The sequence below is a fragment of the Neoarius graeffei genome, chromosome 1, assembly GCF_027579695.1.
Source record: "Neoarius graeffei isolate fNeoGra1 chromosome 1, fNeoGra1.pri, whole genome shotgun sequence".
NCBI lineage: Eukaryota > Metazoa > Chordata > Actinopteri > Siluriformes > Ariidae > Neoarius > Neoarius graeffei.
In genome coordinates, this window is record NC_083569.1 from 109,878,378 (window position 1) to 109,897,727 (window position 19,350).

The 19,350-nt window shown below is 42.3% G+C and overlaps 1 protein-coding gene across 3 annotated transcripts in view; it reads left to right on the forward strand.

Annotated features, from left to right (window-relative positions):
* Nucleotides 1-19,350, forward strand: part of LOC132881835 (zinc finger protein 728-like) — a 63,887-nt gene that overhangs the window by 1,001 nt on the left and 43,536 nt on the right. Inside the window, exon 1 of one of the 3 annotated variants that reach the window (XM_060914804.1) lies at nucleotides 2,322-2,728. The exons of 1 other annotated variant lie outside the window; for it this stretch is intronic. In XM_060914804.1, coding sequence (XP_060770787.1) covers nucleotides 2,447-2,728 — 282 coding nt within the window. In that variant the 5' untranslated portion in view covers nucleotides 2,322-2,446. Of the gene's footprint in view, nucleotides 1-2,321; nucleotides 2,729-12,215; nucleotides 12,679-19,350 lie in introns of those variants that run through there. One more of the 3 variants, XM_060914787.1, reaches the window with a different exon arrangement.

The window sequence follows — 19,350 nt, forward strand, 5'->3', positions numbered from 1 at the left end:
CATATACAGACCAGAGACAAAAGAAATTAGCAGATATACACACTTATATAAATACATATACAGACCAGAGACAATAAAAATTAGCAGACATGCACACTTAATAAGAAGGGGGGGGGGGGGGAGAGAAAAAAAAAGAGAAAGAGAGGACAACAATCAAAGGTGTGTACATATTTGTTGATCTCTGATCCACATTTTGACCTGACACTTAAAAGTGGGAAAAGAGGGACACTCTCTAATTTGCACAGGTATGGAGTTCCATAAGGCACTACCTTTTATAGATAATGCAGTCTGACTAAAAGCCGTTTTCCTAAATGGAACCACCACGTCTTTATTGACCGCTGCTCGTGTCGTCCGTATTTGACGGTATTTAAAGAATTCCTGCAGGCAGGGTGATGCCAAGCCAGGGGCGCAGATAGGATTTTTGAACTGGGGGGGACTGAGCTGTCAACAAATGATTCCATTTTGTGTGTGTATATATATATATATATATATATATCACACTACCATTCAAAAGTTTGGGGTCACTTTGAAATGTCCTTATTTTTGAAAGAAAAGCACTGTTCTTTTCAATGAAGATCACTTTAAACTAATCAGAAATCCACTCTATACATTGCTAATGTGGTAAATGACTATTCTAGCTGCAAATGTCTGGTTTTTGGTGCAATATCTCCATAGGTATATAGAGGCCCATTTCCAGCAACTCTCACTCCAGTGTTCTAATGGTACAATGTGTTTGCTCATTGCCTCAGAAGGCTAATGGATGATTAGAAAACCCTTGTACAATCATGTTAGCACAGCTGAAAACAGTTTAGCTCTTTAGAGAAGCTATAAAACTGACCTTCCTTTGAGCAGATTGAGTTTCTGGAGCATCACATTTGTGGGGTCGATTAAATGCTCAAAATGGCCAGAAAAATGTCTTGACTATATTTTCTATTCATTTTACAACTTATGGTGGGAAATAAAAGTGTGCCTTTTCATGGAAAACACAAAATTGTCTGGGTGACCCCAAACTTTTGAACGGTAGTGTGTATACATGTTATTTCACCTCCCTCACTGCCATCACCAGGAACTACCTGCAGGCCAGGACAATGATAACATTTTAACATAGCCTATGGAAATCCAAAGTTTACACATTATCATCACGCACAGAAATTGCAAAACTAGTTTTAAAACCGCTAAGTTCCAACTGTTAAACATAGCGAGAGGCTGGGCTACGTGTGTGTGTAAAGTGTAAACCAGTGCATCCTGACTTTCTAACTATGCCTGTGTGTTGCGTGAGCGGCAGTCAGTCAACAACTCTTCGCAAAGTTTCCTTATGAAACAATATGCTCGCTGAAATTATGGCAGGGAACGCCAGATTAAACATTAAAACTGCCTTCTGAGCACTGTATCTACAGGCTGCCACTGAAAGAAGGAGGCTACCAGAAAGGCATCTCTACTCCGTACGATTTTACTTTCACTACGACATTACTTTGAACAGACTATCAAAAAATTGCAAGGTGGTATGATAAAGTAAGGCACAGTTTACTTACAGTCGTTTTTTTTTTTTTTTGAAAAAACGATGCAATTGTTTTCTGCCTTTTGGCACCCTTCATCATGCCGTGTTGGGGTCCTGAACTAGGAGGCGCTGTCCCCGATATGCCTGTCAAACTTGTGGGTAACCATAGCAACCAAGCTCGAGCTCGCAACCCGTGCAGTCTGCGCAGTTGCAGCTATGTATGTACTGCTGTGCACCTCAATAAACCGAATGGTAATTAGTCTTTTGATTTTTCCGTGAGGTTTGCCTTATGCAAAGAAAGACAGCATAGACGTTTTTTCCTCCCTATAAGTGGGGGGGACCGAACGAGGTGAATTTAAATCTGGGTGGGACGAATCCCCCCCGTCCCCCCCTCTATCTGCGCCCGTGTGCCAAGCCATGCAGAATTTTATATAATAAGCAAATGTAAGACAGTTTACAGAAATTATCAAAGCTCAGCAGATTATACTTCACTAGAATATTGCAATGATGGTATGATATAGGTTTCTTATCTAAAATTTTCAATGCCTTTTTATATAGAATCTCGACTGGCCTAAGTGTAGTGGAACCCACCATGGTCCAGTTAGTAATACAGTAGCTTAAATGAGAAAAAAATCATTGCGTGTAAAAACGTTAGGGCAGCTGTATCTGACATGGCACCTCTAATGTGCTTGAAGTTATAAAGTGACATGAAACAAAGTTACACAAATTGAAACGTGGCGATTTTCTATGCTATGGAAAGTCCGCACTATAATGACAGGCGCACTAACACCTTCTGCGCGCTTCGGCAGCGCATTGATACCTTCACTCCTGTTTCCCCTCCCCCTGCCCTCCGTTAATACACAGCCAATGGGACTGGAAGCGTCAGTGCTGGGGTCAGTAATAGTCAGAGGTTAGTCGAGGAATCATCTGTTTGCGGCTAAAAAAACAATGGTTATTACATGCATCGTGCCGGGTTGTGGCAACAAGCCGAAGGTTTACAGTCCCGTGATGTTTCACAACATTCCAGCGTATTACAAGCGGCGGAAAGTTTGGCTAGCTGCTTTACAGCTGGATCCCTCGACACCGCTGGACGTTGTGAGGACCTGGAGAGTTTGCTCCGAACATTTCACAGATGAGGACTACACAGCAACTGGGAAACGACTGAATGACACGGCAACACCGTCAATTCAGAAATTACGCATCCAATGCAGGAACTCACCGCTCAGCGTTGTAAGTGTCTTTTTTGCACCTGATTGTTTTTGGAAGCGGCATTCACACGAGCTAGCCTGTCCTACTGCAGGCGAGTCCGGTTAGCACAGATAACTTCACGACAAAATTCACACTTGCTATAAGAATTTACTGACTGAGGTACATGCTGTAACTTAGCTAAGGTATAACAAAGAAGTAGCCTGACTTCACCGTGCCACTCTGTGTGATGTTTTTGTGCTTGCCTGACGGTGTACTTTTGTATTGTCTGACGGTGTTATCTGATGATGTACCGTATGTTGCATTCAAGGCAAGGCAAGTTTATTTATAGAGCGCATTTCATACACAGTGGCAGTTCAGTGTGCTTTACAGAAGTAAAAGCAGAACAGTAAACAATAGAAAATAAAATTACATAAAATAATTGGGGAAGAAAAATAATAATTAAACAATAGTAGAAATTAAATTAATAAAATGAAATAATCAGCCTCGAGATTAATTATTATGGGTTTAACTCAAAGTGCGCTCTTCCACGAGGATCACCAAAAATCGTCCCGCAGACACAATCTACGAGGATCACAGTAACGAAGAATTAAAGTAAAAGTAAAATCATTATTCATACGATAGGTTTGTGTTTTTGACGTTTCGATCCGTTATGATATTGAAAAAAGTTTTCCCTCAATTGACCATAAATGCTGTGTATCTACAGCATCATACTGCAAAGCCTGAATATTGAGCAAACTTTACCTTTTCAGTCACGTGACCTTCGTAAACACGACCGCCATTTTGGACATGTAGCGGACTTCGGCTCGAATCAGTTTGAATGCGAGGAAGGCGACAAACGAAAAACATAAAAGAAAAAGGAGCGAGATGCAGAAAACACCTTCGCTATCCAGCGACGTAGGGCGTTTACAGGGCGAGCAGAGGGAGAGGTATTTGCAAAAATTGAGGTTAGCAGGCTTAGAGAACGACGTTTACCTGCTTCCACCAGGATTGTTCACTGATGTACGGAAGTACACGAAGCCCTCGTCTTTACCTGACTTCGGCCCACATGATCTGTATACCCATGTCGTTAAAAACCCATCGCCATACACATACACGCCAACGTCCGAGGTTCCGGAGCGCGCTCCGGCTTGCTCCAGGAGTGCTCCGGCCGAGGTTCCGGAGCGCGCTCCGGCTTGCTCCAGGAGTGCTCCGGCCGAGGTTCCAGAGCGCGCTCCGGCTTTACTGGATTTACTAGTTTACTGTAATTATGATCCGGCAGCTATTTACACCGGATCCAGTGTAAATAGCTGCTGGAGCCAACGTCCGAGAATTAAGCAGCGCACTCTGGCTTGCTCGCCCTCAAATTAAGCAGCGCGCTCCAGCTTGCTCCCGGAGTGCTCCGGCCGAGGTTCTGGAGCTCGCTCCGGCTTGCTCGCCCTCAAATTAAGCAACGCGGTCTGGCTTGCTCGCCCTCAAATTAAGCAGCGCGCTCCGGCTTGCTCCGGAGCAAGCCACTTAATTTGAGGGCGAGCAAGCCGGAGCGAGCTCCGGAACCTCGGCCGGAGCACTCCGGGAGCAAGCCGGAGCGCGCTGCTTAATTCTCGGACGTTGGCTCCGGCAGCTATTTACACTGGATTTACACTGTAAATAGCTGCCAGATCATAATTACAGTAAACTAGTAAATCCAGTAAAGGAAAAACTTGAGACTGAAAGGTTTTAACAGTCATCCAAATGACTGAACGTAAACATTGCTACAGTAGCATACTAGCTATGATGTTGTTGACATTAGCTAGTCAACAATAGCTACTACAGAAGAACAAAGAGGTTACAATGGGTTATTTTAACCTATTTGGTTGCACACTCGCCACCACAGAATGTTAACAGCAATGTAATGCCTTTTCTGGCTGATTTTATTCGTCTTACCTCCAACAAAGTGGTCACTACACAAGCGTTGGTATGCCGAGGGCTGCCAATCTGTTTATGGCTGCTAGCCATCTTCTCCGTCGGGATCCGATAAAATGATAACCCTTGCCTTGTTTGTTGATGGTTACTACATCCAGGTGCACAACAATATAGTGGCATGATGGAAGTCTTGCTGAAAATAAACACTTTCTTTGCTGCCGTTCCTCAATGCTGGCTGTGGTAAACTACTGGTAGTACACGTCCAAAATGGCGACCGCGTTTGTCGTGACGTCACGTGAAAAGGGTCCATAGAGATCTTGCAGTCACGTGACCAGAAAGTACACAACCCCCATCTTGTCGGTCAAAAACACCGCTGAATACTGCTGCACTCGTGTACAGAATGGATCAATTTCAACCGACGGACTACACGGCTCATTTTTCTAATGAACAGATAACTAGATATATGTCTAAAATAAACGATCTACAGATTTGTGACCCTTATGGCTTTCCGGACGGAGTTTTCACGACCGGATTTTGAACTGCCAGCGGAATACCCGGACGTGTATAATTACCTCATCAACTTTCCCTCGCTGTTCAGTGGTGAAGCACTGCGTGCTTATAAATCTCTGGACAGTTTTCTTTACAGAAATTCAGGATTTGTCAGCGACTCAGATGTGGCATCTTGTAAACAAGAATCCTCATTGGATGGGTAAGTCACTTAAGTATTGAGTATAGCACTGACCAGCCGATTATAGAATAGAATAAGGTAATTCCAAATCGTCCGTCTTGTTTACATGGATCTGGCGTTGGAGAGATAGAGGCTTAGCAGTGGAGATTTGAGTGGCTGTTTTCTGAGCTTAGTCAACAGGCCGACTCTGCCTGCAGCCTCGCTTTTGCTTCTGCTCCCGGCGCTGCCTCCTTCGCTTTGCTTCCAATAACAATCCACGGAGACCTCGCTGTCTCGTCCGGAATGTTTTTTTTTGTTTGTTTGTTTTTTTCTCGTCCGGAATGTTGTGCATGCGATGGAAATCACTACAAACCGTCATTTTCTGCTGGAAACCAGTGTCCAGTAAGTCCATATGGTTGTAGTGGATATTGAAGTCCGGTACAGACGAACAACACGCAAAAATACACACAAAACCATAAAAAACGTGCACAGGTAGGGAGAGCTTGTAGCCGCAGCCGTTGTAGTAGAATTGTATATAGTAGGGTTTTCCAGAAGAAAAGGTAGAAGTAGAACCAGAAGTAGAAGGCGGAATATGGCGTTTGACCGACACGATGGCGTCTGTCACAATCTGGATCGGCTGTGACGTCACATGCAAGTGCTCCATAGGCCCTATGTGTAGTTCATGGCAATGTACTGGGGTAGCCTGCGTCTATTGTCGTAAACAGTAGATGGGCTATCCGTGACCGACGGTGCAGGGGGGGAAGTTTGTGTTTTTGATGTTTCGATCCGTTATGATGTTGAAAAAAAGATTTCCCTCAATTGACCATAAATGCTAGCCTAGTAAACTAGACCCACCTGCCTAGCAGCCAAAAATATTTTTGCCTAGCGAATGGGTCTAGCCTCGCACCATATAAACAAAAACACCCCGGGCATCAAATCGTGCCCGCCAATCACAACGCAAGGTTTTTGTTTGGATTCTTTGGGCGGGCTTTTGCAGGAGTGATGACAAAGCTGCGCGACGCTGGAGAAAGCACAACAGGGAAGGTGGCTACGGCTAGTGAACAGCGCGCGTTTGACTCCGCTTTGGAATCAGTTTTAGAAGAATTAGACTTGGAGTTTTCATTGAAACATGAGCAGGAAGAGGCTCTCCGCTCATTCCTTTTCAAGAAGGATGTTTTTGCTGTTTTGCCGACTGGCTATGGCAAAAGTCTGATCTACCAGCCGGCTCCGCTCGTAGCCAAAAGGATGGGGCTAGTTTGTGCAGTACGAAGAATTAATAAACAGCTTTGAAACATTTACTTTTTGATTGTTTCTTATTTTCCCGTTATTTTAAATTTAAGGGAAATTATTTCACCAAACACCACTAAATAAAAACTCTCAAACAGTTTAAGCAAACCCTTGAAAAAAATGAGTATGTTAAAGGAGTACGCCACCCCTAGGTGAAATTGAGTCAGTCCCTGCAGTCCCTAGAGTTGGATGAGTGAGCCAAAGTGTTTTGTAGCCGACCCAGCCATTGTCCTGATCTGGAAACGTCCCGGTTAGCTTAGCGTAGTCGCTGTAATCCGGCGTGTCCAGCTAGCATGTCGTTGCAAAAGTGAATCAAATAAGATTTTTTATAATTATTTCTCATGACTTGTACAGTCACATCGAGTACACATATCAATGCAAATTAACACGAAGGGATTTACTAGACCAATTTATATCTGGAACTATTTTCGGCCACAGCACAGGCAAAGCACCGCTGCAGGCGCAAAGACACCACGCAGCACCTGAAAACCCTGGTTTCCCTGGTAACACTGGTGTATTGATGGAAGTTGTGGTGCTGCGTGGTGTCTTTGCGCCTGCAGCGGTGCTTTGCCTGTGCTGTGGCCGAAAATAGTTCCATATATAAATTGGTCTAGTACAGTGGTGCTTGAAAGTTTGTGAACCCTTTAGAATTTTCTATATTTCTGCATAAATATACTGTAAAATACCAAATAATAGCCGAGTTCCAATTAACCGCCGAGTTCCCTTTAACGGCCGGGTGTACGCGTGTGTTGTGACAAATAAAGGCCGGTTCCGAATACTCGCCGGGGTCTAAAAAAAAAAAAAAGCGTCCGAACGTTCTATCTAGAATCTTGAGGCCCAGCACTTTTCTGGTTTTCTGGTGTTTAAACGATTTTGCATTGCATAGTTTTCTACCGAAACAATATGAATGAATGAATGAATTAAATTATTTCTATAATACTGTTTACAACATTTTGTTACGTGATAATAAACATGCCATTTCAATGTTATAATCTTGGTCTACTGTAATATTTCTTGAGGAATGCAACTCCGTAACTTTTGACAGATGTCTTAGCCACCCCTTTGGGTATACCCAACGAAAGCCAGCGTGTGTGGTGACATTGAGGACTGCGGGTTTCCAAGGTTGGACTGCTGCTTCTGTTAAACGACCTAAATTGCCGAATGCATGCGTCAAAGCACACACTGAGTTTTATTAAAGACCTTATACCATTTCACTTGCCCTTACCCATTCGGATCTGGAAGACGCTTTACAAAAAAGGTGAGAGCGTTCTAACATGCATTTCAGTCTGCTCGCGGCCAATCTAATCCAAGGGGCCTTTTCAACAAGTAATCTGTCGTGCAAGTTGGGCAGAAGCACGTGTCAGGCAGGCAACATGTAGGCCTACAAGTCAGTAACCTATTCAACTAACTTTCATCCGAACTTTAAGTTTTCTACGGGGTCGAGCCACCGTACCAACTCACTCGGGGAATAGGCTCATATCGGCCAAATAGGGAGACGTCTTGGAGAGAAACGTGATGCAAGAGGACAGTATGTAGCCACTGCAGGTCACTTATTTTTCAGCATAAGAAAAAACCCTTTGGTTTGACACTTCGCACCCTAATTATGTTGCTTCAACGTCGCGCCCTCCATGCAATTTCAGATTGACAGACATCGCGAAGCGCAAAGGGTGGAGGCTGCATGGGTGAGGGTGATAGCAAGTGACCATAACTTTGCAGAGTAATTAAATCACAGTGCTGCGCACAGACAATGGTGTGGTTTCTTGATTATTTTGTAAAGCATGCGCTTAACTAGTCATTAACAGGAAAAGGTGTGTGATTTATCCTTTATCCACTCCGACTGTGCCATGCGAAGATGCATTCTGCGTCTTCAAAATTCCCCGAAGTCGGCACCGTGCTATCTGTAATCTAACTCTAAACAAACTGTAAGTTATACTGGTTAAAAGTAGGCCTATCTGAGAATGATTTTTCCCCGTTTTGAGGTAGATTTTGGGGAAGGTATTTGTGAAGAAGGAATTAATCGCCTGTTCCAAATAGCCGCCTAGTCTCTAATACGCACCGGGTCTCTTACGTGATTGAGACAAATAATTGCCCGGGCTATTATTTGGTATTTTACGGTAACCTAAAACATCATCAGATTTTCACACAAGTCATAAAAGTAGATAAAGAGAACCCAGTTAAACAAATGAGACAAAAAATATTATACTTGGTCATTTATTTATTGAGGAAAATGATCCAATATTACATATCTGTGAGTGGCAAAAGTATGTGAACCTTTGTTTTCAGTATCTGGTGTGACCCCCTTGTGCAGCAATAACTGCAAGTAAACGTTTCTGGTAACTGTTGATCAGTCCTGCACACCGGCTTGGAGGAATTTTAGCCCATTCCTCCGTACAGAACAGCTTCAACTCTGGGATGTTGGTGGGTTTCCTCACATGAACTGCTCGCTTCAGGTCCTTCCACAACATTTCCATTGGATTAAGGTCAGGACTTTGACTTGGCCCTTAGAAAACATTAACTTTATTCTTGTTTAACCATTCTTTGGTAGAACGACTTGTGTGCTTAGGGGTCGTTGTCTTGCTGCATGACCCACCTTCTCTTGAGATTCAGTTCATGGACAGATGTCCTGACAATTTCCTTTAGAATTCGCCAGAATAATTCAGAATTCATTGTTCCGTCAATGATGGCAAGCCGTCCTGGCCCAGATGCAGCAAAACAGGCCCAAACCATGATACTACCACCACCACGTTTCACAGATGGGATAAGGTTCTTATGCTGGAATGCAGTGATTTCGTTTCTCCAAACATAACGCTTCTCATTTAAACCAAAAAGTTCCATTTTGGTCTCATCCGTCCACAAACATTTTTCCAATAGCCTTCTGGCTTGTCCACGTGATCTTTAGCAAACTGCAGATGAGCAGCAATGTTCTTTTTGGAGAGCAGCGGCTTTCTCCTTGCAACCCTGCCATGCACATCATTGTTGTTCAGTGTTCTCCTGATGGTGGACTCATGAACATTAACATTAGCCAATGTGAGAGAGGCCTTCAGTTGCTTAGAAGTTACCCTGGGGTCCTTCGTGACCTTGTCGACTATTACACGCCTTGCTCTTGGAGTGATCTTTGTTGGTCGACCACTCCCAGGGAGGGTAACAATGGTCTTGAATTTCCTCCATTTGTACACAATCTGTCTGACTGTGGATGGGTGGAGTCCAAACTCTTTAGAGATGGTTTTGTAACCTTTTCCAGCCTGATGAGCATCAACAACGCGTTTTCTGAGGTCCTCAGAAATCTCCTTTGTTCGTGCCATGATACACTTCCACAAACATGTGTTGTGAAGATCAGACTTTGATAGATCCCTGTTCTTTAAATAAAACAGGGTGCCCACTCACACCTGATTGTCATCCCATTGATTGAAAACACCTGACTCTAATTTCACCTTCAAATTAACTGCTAATCCTAGAGGTTCACATACTTTTGCCACTCACAGATATGTAATATTGGATCATTTTCCTCAATAAATACACAACCAAGTATAATATTTTTGTCTCATTTGTTTAAGGGCAATTCCATGTAAATGTCAACCTCACCATGCAAAAATAAAGCAGCATGTAATACATCAAAATCACTCCCAGAGATATCACCTAGGCCTGTATTTTACAGATGTGAATAAGTTGAACCAATTTGTAACCAACCTAATGTATCACTGTCAGTCTTTCTTTCTTATAATGTAAACCCCAAGCTAAAATCAACTTTGATCATGTACAATTCTATATTATTGCCACAAGCCACAGAAATGTATGCTAAAATCCACAAAACAGCAAAACAATAGCCATCCTAAATATTATTTAAGAACTTTGATAGTTTTAGCTGATATTTAGAGAGTTTTTCAAAGGGTTATGGTGGTTAAATTGCTGATTTTCTAAACATATGCCATGTCTATTTCAGACGCGTCACATCCGTAACGGAATTTCGTCACATCCGTAACGCTGACTTTTCCTTCCGAAACTCTGCATGAAATGCAAAATATTTTAAACAAAGATTTTTTTAATATTCACCTTGGACCCCTCTATCAAATGGATATCTCCATTTCGACATTAGGTTTACAATTTCACAGAGTTTGATAAAAATGTACAGTCACCCAAGAAAAGTGATACTTTTTCTGTCACATCCATAACGCATCTTTTATTGGCATTTTCTGGCATGCCCTAGATGTACTATGGGAATTGTTCTTGTTCTATCACTTCTCCAGTATGGTACAGCCTTAAAATATGCAACACCTGTTTAAATACTGGGAGACGATAAAACATGCACTGGGTCATTTGTTGCCATTTTGAGTTCAAGTGTCACGTCCATAACGCTGGAATTGCTCATAACTAGGTTCTGTTGATCTACTTTTAGGACTTGTGTGAAAATCTGATGATGTTTTAGGTCATATTTATGCAGAAATCTAGAAAATTCTAAAGGGTTCACAAACTTTCAAGCACCACTGTAAATCCCTTCGTGTTAATTTGCATTGATATGTGTACTCGATGTGACTGTACAAGTCATGAGAAATAATTATAGAAAATCTTGTTATTTGATTCACTTTTGCAACGACAATGCTAGCTGGACACGCCGGATTACAGCGACTAAGCTAAAGCTAACCGGGACGTTTCCAGATCAGGACAATGGCTGGGTCGGCTACAGAACGCTTTGGCTCACTCATCCAACTCTAGGGACTGCAGGGACTGACTCAATTTCACTTGGGGGTGGCGTATTCCTTTAAGTATGTGGTACAGACTCCAAACTTGTGGTAATTATCTCCAAACTTCTTAATATCTAGAACCTGTTTATTAATTAATATGCATTTTGAAAAGTTATTTATTTCAAGGCTTCCCCCACTGTGCGCTCTGACTACGTCACAGTCACTGTTGCGCTGATTGGTCAGAGCGTTGGCCTATACGCACAGAGACAGTTTGAAAGACAGCGGTTTGTTCCTCCTACACCCTTCACAAATGTCTACGGATCGAGGCCAGACTAAATATTCACATTTAGTCTGGCTTGCCAGGCTACATAAATGCTGTGTATCTACAGCACCATACTGCAGAGCCAATCTTCAGCATCTATGTCCTCCATTTGAAAATGTTCCATTGTAGCACACGTAAAGTCTTTTCTGTTATAATTTTCTGCAAGCTCTTGCCACAACCTGATGCTTCCTGACTAGACTGTGTTCCAAGGAGTGCAGGCTACTTGTCTTGGTGGTCACGTTGGTTGTATTGACGGAAGTTAGGGGGGCGGGGGAGAGGAAAAAAAAACAGGAGTGAAGGTATCAATGCGCTGTCGAAGCGCGCAGAAGGTGTTAGTACGCCTGTCATTATAGTGCGGACTTTCCATAGCATAGAAAATCGTTACGTTTCAATTTGTGTAACTGAACTTAGTTTCATGTCACTGGTCATATAAACCTATGTAAACAGGAAAAATGTGGAAGAGTTGGGTTGCATCTAACTACAGCCCCAAAAAATACCATTGGCCATGCTGAGCCTAGCTACATTGCTAACAGGAGTAACAGCGCGTCTGACTGACTGGGAGGTCGCACAAAGCTCGGAGAGGTACGGAGCAGCTCGTCTCAATTCAGAGAAGAACATATTTCATTATGGAAGTACGGTGGACTTGATAACATGATGGTGTTGCTATATTGGGTTTGTACTTTTTCAACAACAAAAAAAATCTAACTGTCATCAAGCCCGGAAGAATAACACCAACAAATATCTGCGCGTCGATTCTACGTCATCAAACCGCGCCTGAACACCCGCCATTTTTTAAATCTAAGGGCAGCATTTATTTATTTTTATTTTTTTGTAATCGAGCATGATGTCGAAGCGAGCTAAACACGCCAACTGCTCTGTTGTGGGCTGTAGAGAGCAGCACGTCTCATTACACCGACCCCCAGCTTCAGAGCCCAGGAGAGCGGAGTGGATTAATTTCATTTTTAATGACAGTGTCCCAGCTACAGTCAGTAAAAACCTGTTCGTGTGCGCTCAACACTTTGTGTCCGACTGTTTTTCTAACCTGGGCCAGTACAATGCAGGACTGGCGACCAAACTGTATCTCAAAGACGGATCTATACCGACTATCCGGGTCACAACTGAACACCAGGGGAATGTAAGTGTTTAAAATGGGTGTTTAGCACCAGCTAATGCTAACAGCTGGGGTAACAGATGTTCTTGACGTGACTTGCTGCAGGATTTATAACAGGATGAACGCTGTGAGTGTGCTCGCTGAATGCAAGTCTATAGAGTGCTCCGAGATGACGATAAAAATAGTAACCATGCGGTCGGCGCGGCCATCTTGGAAGTCACTCGCTCCAGAGCGCGCATAGAGTACACATTCATCGATGAGGGCTTAGAAGCTTGGATTTTTTCAGAATTTAGACATCTGAAGTGATGGAGCACTACTGTGAAAGTTTGGATAAGCAGGCACGGGAGCGTTATGCTGAGAAGGTACGTTTCATTGGGAATGTAGATCCATATACTGTTAGTGAGAAGGAATGGAAAGCTGACCCCAGCTTGTTGCCGCAAAATTATCAATTATTTTAGTCAGTGAATAAAATGTAGGCCTAGTATGTAACTTGTACTAACAGCATGTGTACATAAACATTACTAGGCCTAGATCTTAAATGCCATTTGATGCAACAATGCACTGCAGTAGACATAAGCTACCTAATGTGACAAATATATCCATTAATCATTGCTGAAAGTACATAGAAAAGCTAATAGTTTGTATCACATTTATTTTAGTAACTATGAAATTCAAGACAATTTAACCTACCTGTCACAAAGTGATCAGAACAAATCCGGTTACAGTCCAGTTGTCCTAAATTTGATCGGTTAATGGCAGCCAGCCACTGTCGTCTCCTCCGCTCGCTTTTCTCCTGTGCTGCAATTCCCTGGTTAGTCACGACTTTAGGGAGTCTGTGGAAGCTTTTGCCACCCTTTTCCCCCCGGCTACTACAGCCAACAATGACACACGTATTCGGCATTTTGCTTCGCTGAGCAACAACAATGCACTAACACAGCGACATTTGACTTCCAATATGGCCACCGCTGGGTTCGCGCTGATCTCGAAGCACTCTAAGATGATTTTTATCAAATTGAACTTGTGTATACACTACCATTCAAAAGTTTGGGGTCACCCAGACAATTTTGTGTTTTCCATGAAAGGTCACACTTTTATTTACCACCATAAGTTGTAAAATGAATAGAAAATATAGTCGAGACATTTTTCTGGCCATTTTGAGCATTTAATCGACCCCACAAATGTGATGCTCCAGAAACTCAATCTGCTCAAAGGAAGGTCAGTTTTATAGCTTCTCTAAAGAGCTCAACTGTTTTCAGCTGTGCTAACATGATTGTACAAGGGTTTTCTAATCATCCATTAGCCTTCTGAGGCACTCCGTACGTTTACATGCACGTCCAAATCGAGCTGCTGTCGGTAATCAAGCAAAGGGTCCCAGCAGGGGTGCCAGAGAAATCCAATCCTACATGCACAAGTGAAATCGGGCTATTGTGCAAGGTGCATTGTGCACCCGAGCCACACGTGGCGCTACACGCCCCATAGTGTTGGTACACTTCCGGTTGTCGTCATGAAGAAGAGCTATAGTGTTGCCAGATACTGCTGACGTATTCCACCCCAAAACATGCTCAAATCCGCTAAAATGCACTTAAAACCCCCAATCTGGCAACACTGGCAGTTCTGTGCTCAAGCTGTTAGGCTTGCTCTAACAGACTGTATGGCTACAAACTGTCCTGCGCTGACCACTGTTTTGTAAGACAACTTATTTTGCACAATAATATTTTTCTAAAGTCCATTTTTTGCTTACAAAAAAATATTTTTTTTTTATTACAATTTAACTTATGTCTTAATAAACACACAAAGTTCAATTGTTTTGTTTTTATTGACATTCTTCAGATGTTGGACATTATTTATTATATATATATATATATATATATATATGCGCGCACACACACAGTGACTTATGTACACAATTCACAGCTATGCAACAGCTGTACAGATGTATTTGGTGATACAGTAAGTGAGATAAATTTTAACAGTGCAAACAATGCCACAAAAAGAAAAGATTCATGCCGTTGTCATGATTCGTTGTCATGCCGACCGAGGCTGTTGTGTTTCCCTTGTGGTCTCGTCACTCGTCACTTCCGGAAGGGGCAGTGCTGAAGTAAGTAGCTCGAATACGTAGCTCGATAGGGTATACATGCACTAAGTAGCTCGGCAGAAATCGCATAATCTAGGTCGTGTAGCTCGATTCCGAGAAATCAAGTTCGCTTCAATTTCAGCCGAATTAAGGTGGATACATGGCATTTTGAACTTCGATTTCAGTCGAGCAACGGCAGAAATTCGATTCTCTCTATGTGCATGTAAACGCACTGAATGAGCAAACACATTGTACCGTTAGAACACTGGAGTGAGAGTTGCTGGAAATGGGCCTCTATACACCTATGGAGATATTGCACCAAAAACCAGACATTTGCAGCTAGAATAGTCAGTTACCACATTAGCAATGTATAGAGTGGATTTCTGATTAGTTTAAAGTGATCTTTATTGAAAAGAACAGTGCTTTTCTTTCAAAAATAAGGAAATTTCAGAGTGACCCCAAACTTTTGAATGGTAGTGTACTTTTTAAATATTTGGGGTTTTTGATTGATGATCACTTGTCTTTTAAGGCACATATTCAGTATGCTTTAAAGAAGCTGAAGCTTTTACTTGGATTTTATTTTAGAAATAAGTCTTGCTTTTCTTTTAGGGTGAAACAGAAACTGGTGGAGTCAACCTTTCTTCCAATTATGGATTACGGTGATGTGTTATACAACCCCGATTCCAAAAAAGTTGGGACAAAGTACAAATTTTAAATAAAAACGGAATGCAATAATTTACAAACCTCAAAAACTGATATTGTATTCACAATAGAACATAGACAACATATCAAATGTCGAAAGTGAGACATTTTGAAATTTCATGCCAAATATTGGCTCATTTGAAATTTCATGACAGCAACACATCTCAAAAAAGTTGGGACAGAGGCAATAAGAGGCTGGAAAAGTTAAAGGTACAAAAAAAGGAACAGCTGGAGGACCAAATTGCAACTCATTAGGTCAATTGGCAATAGGTCATTAACATGACTGGGTATAAAAAGAGCATCTTGGAGTGGCAGCGGCTCTCAGAAGTAAAGATGGGAAGAGGATCACCAATCCCCCTAATTCTGCGCCGACAAATAGTGGAGCAATATCAGAAAGGAGTTCGACAGTGTAAAATTGCAAAGAGTTTGAACATATCATCATCTACAGTGCATAATATCATCAAAAGATTCAGAGAATCTGGAAGAATCTCTGTGCGCAAGGGTCAAGGCCGGAAAACCATACTGGGTGCCCGTGATCTTCGGGCCCTTAGACGGCACTGCATCACATACAGGCATGCTTCTGTATTGGAAATCACAAAATGGGCTCAGGAATATTTCCAGAGAACATTATCTGTGAACACAATTCACCGTGCCATCCGCCGTTGCCAGCTAAAACTCTATAGCTCAAAGAAGAAACCGTATCTAAACATGATCCAGAAGTGCAGACGTCTTCTCTGGGCCAAGGCTCATTTAAAATGGACTGTGGCAAAGTGGAAAACTGTTCTGTGGTCAGACGAATCAAAATTTGAAGTTCTTTATGGAAATCAGGGACGCCGTGCCATTCGGACTAAAGAGGAGAAGGACGACCCAACTTATCAGTGCTCAGTTCAGACGCCTGTATCTCTGATGGTATGGGGTTGCATTAGTGCGTGTGTCATGGGCAGCTTACACATCTGGAAAGACACCATCAATGCTGAAAGGTATATCCAGGTTCTAGAGCAACATATGCTCCCATCCAGACGGCGTCTCTTTCAGGGAAGACCTTGCATTTTCCAACATGACAATGCCAAACCACATACTGCATCAATTACAGCATCATGGCTGCGTAGAAGAAGGGTCCGGGTACTGAACTGGCCAGCCTGCAGTCCAGATCTTTCACCCATAGAAAACATTTGGCGCATCATAAAACGGAAGATACGACAAAAAAGACCTAAGACAGTTGAGCAACTAGAATCCTACATTAGACAAGAATGGGTTAACATTCCTATCCCTAAACTTGAGCAACTTGTCTCCTCAGTCCCCAGACGTTTACAGACTGTTGTAAAGAGAAAAGGGGATGTCTCACAGTGGGAAACATGGCCTTGTCCCAACTTTTTTGAGATGTGGTGTTGTCATGAAATTTAACATCACCTCATTTTTCTCTTTAAATGATACATTTTCTCAGTTTAAACATTTGATTTGTCATCTATGTTCTATTCTGAATAAAATATGGAATTTTGAAACTTCCACATCATTGCATTCCGTTTTTATTTACAATTTGTACTTTGTCCCAACTTTTTTGGAATCGGGGTTGTATATGAATGCCTCTGCTCAATGCCTCCACAATCTGGACAGTGTGTATCATGGTGCTCTTAGGTTTATTACAAACTGTAGCGCTCTAACTCATCACGGTGTCTTATACAGCAAAGTAAACTGGCCATCTTTATATGTGCGTAGGCTCGGTCATTGGTATGTGCTAATTTACAAGGCTATTCTTGAGATGACTCCATCTTGCTTATCACTTTTAATCTTGAATAATAGGGCCTACAGTCTTCGCTCTCAGGACTTGTTTCATTTTACTGTTCCTAAGGTGAGAACAGAAATGGGAAAGAAAGCGCTTTGATTTTCTGCTCCAAGTACATGGAATAGTCTGCAGGCAGAGCTCAAACTTCAAAGTCTGGTATCTCTGAATGCATTCAAATCCATGATAAATTCCATTACATCTAAGCTTCAGGAGTGCAAATGTTTTATTGGAGAACAAATATCTGACTAAACCTTGTAAATTTACTAGTTTTGATTTTGAATTTCAGGTTTTGTCTGGGGCGGCACGGTGGTGTAGTGGTTAGCGCTGTTGCCTCACAGCAAGAAGGTCCTGGGTTCGAACCCCGGGTCCGGCGAGGGCCTTTCTGTGTGGAGTTTGCATGTTCTCCCCGTGTCCGCGTGGGTTTCCTCCGGGTGCTCCGGTTTCCCCCACAGTCCAAAGACATGCAGGTTAGGTTAACTGGTGACTCTAAATTGACCGTAGGTGTGAATGTGAGTGTGAATGCTTGTCTGTGTCTATGTGTCAGCCCTGTGATGACCTGGCGACTTGTCCAGGGTGTACCCCGCCTTTCGCCCGTAGTCAGCTGGGATAGGCTCCAGCTTGCCTGCGACCCTGTAGAAGGATAAAGCGGCTAGAGATAATGAGATGAGATGAGGTTTTGTCTGTTTTGATGTGACGATGTAATTGTTTTTGTGTTGATGTGGCGATGTGATGATGATTTGTTGTGCTTGTTGTGACGATGTGATGGAATTTCATGTACTGCCATTCTTGGCCAGGTCTCCCTTGTAAAAGAGATCGTGATCTCAATGGGACAAACCTGGTTAAAATAAAATAAATTGAATTGAATCTAATCGACACTCTCTTGAGAGTGAAATGAGAGGATGGTGTAAGGGATAGTGACGTCATCGTGCTGTAATTTTAGCAAGCAACTGTCATGCTTTGCTTTGTGTTTGGTGATTATTGGAGAAGAATAAACTCGGTAGACCTTTTTTGTGGCTACATCTGTTATGTTAAAGGTGCCATTCCACCAAAAACGTTTAATACTGGCTCTTTTTGAAATACCATAGTTCAGTCCGAGTTGCATGTGAAAATGTTCTTCTACCCCCAGAGCATTTTTTAACATTGTAGATTTGGTCTCCTAGTCAATGCCAAACCAGCTTCACTGGGAGACCAAATTTTAAACCAAGTTATGTCTTATCATTTGGTTCAATCAGTTGCAATTAATTAACCAAGTACCATGTAAGTATACATTTAACAAGGAAAACAAAGATCTATGTTATAATAATTAATATATATATATAATATATATATATACACACACACACACACAAGATCATGTTGGTTAAGAAAAACAAAGCTAAAATTTGGTTACTGAGATGGCTGATGTCAGAATCCGATGTCATTACTGTGTAACTTTGAGTGTCTTTGACATAACATTTGTGCTTGGTAATTGCTCTTGATAGCTGTGTTGTCACTGTAGTGTGTTTGTCTGTATGGTGATTGGTGAACCATTTTGCATCACGGAATATGCCGCAGCGGTGCAGCCGCATGGACTCTGGGGCCTGCGATTGTATTGCCCAGACCAGTTGGTCGCCTAGTGGAAAATCCTTAAAAAATGCTCTGTCTACCCCCATTCCCAGCGGTCTCAAAAGTAGCCGGTCACCGGCGGCAAATCGCCGGCTATGGCTTGTTATCCCGCCGGCTATTGTCAGTCGAGTCACAAAATTTAATATTAAATATTTCTGACAGCAAAAAAAGTTGTGAACGTAAATTACATCCACTATGTCATGTATGTCCGTTGCCGCGTCAACTGTGTTTACATCCTCGACATGAGTGCAGCCATTACTGCCACCTGTGTTGCCAGATTGGGCGTTTTCCCGCCCAATTTTGGCGGGTTTTGAACATATTTTGGGCTGTAAAACGTCAGCAGTATCTGGCAACATATTTTTTTACTTAATACAAGAAATTAATGGATGCCAATGTTTTTGCCAAAATGATATTTCATTTTCCATTGTTTAGGCAGCTTCAGCATCATACTGTGAGATTCTGTTCAAATTGTTTGTTTGTTTTTCTTCTATGAAGCCTGAGCCATTTATTTTATTAGTTTATAATTATTGTT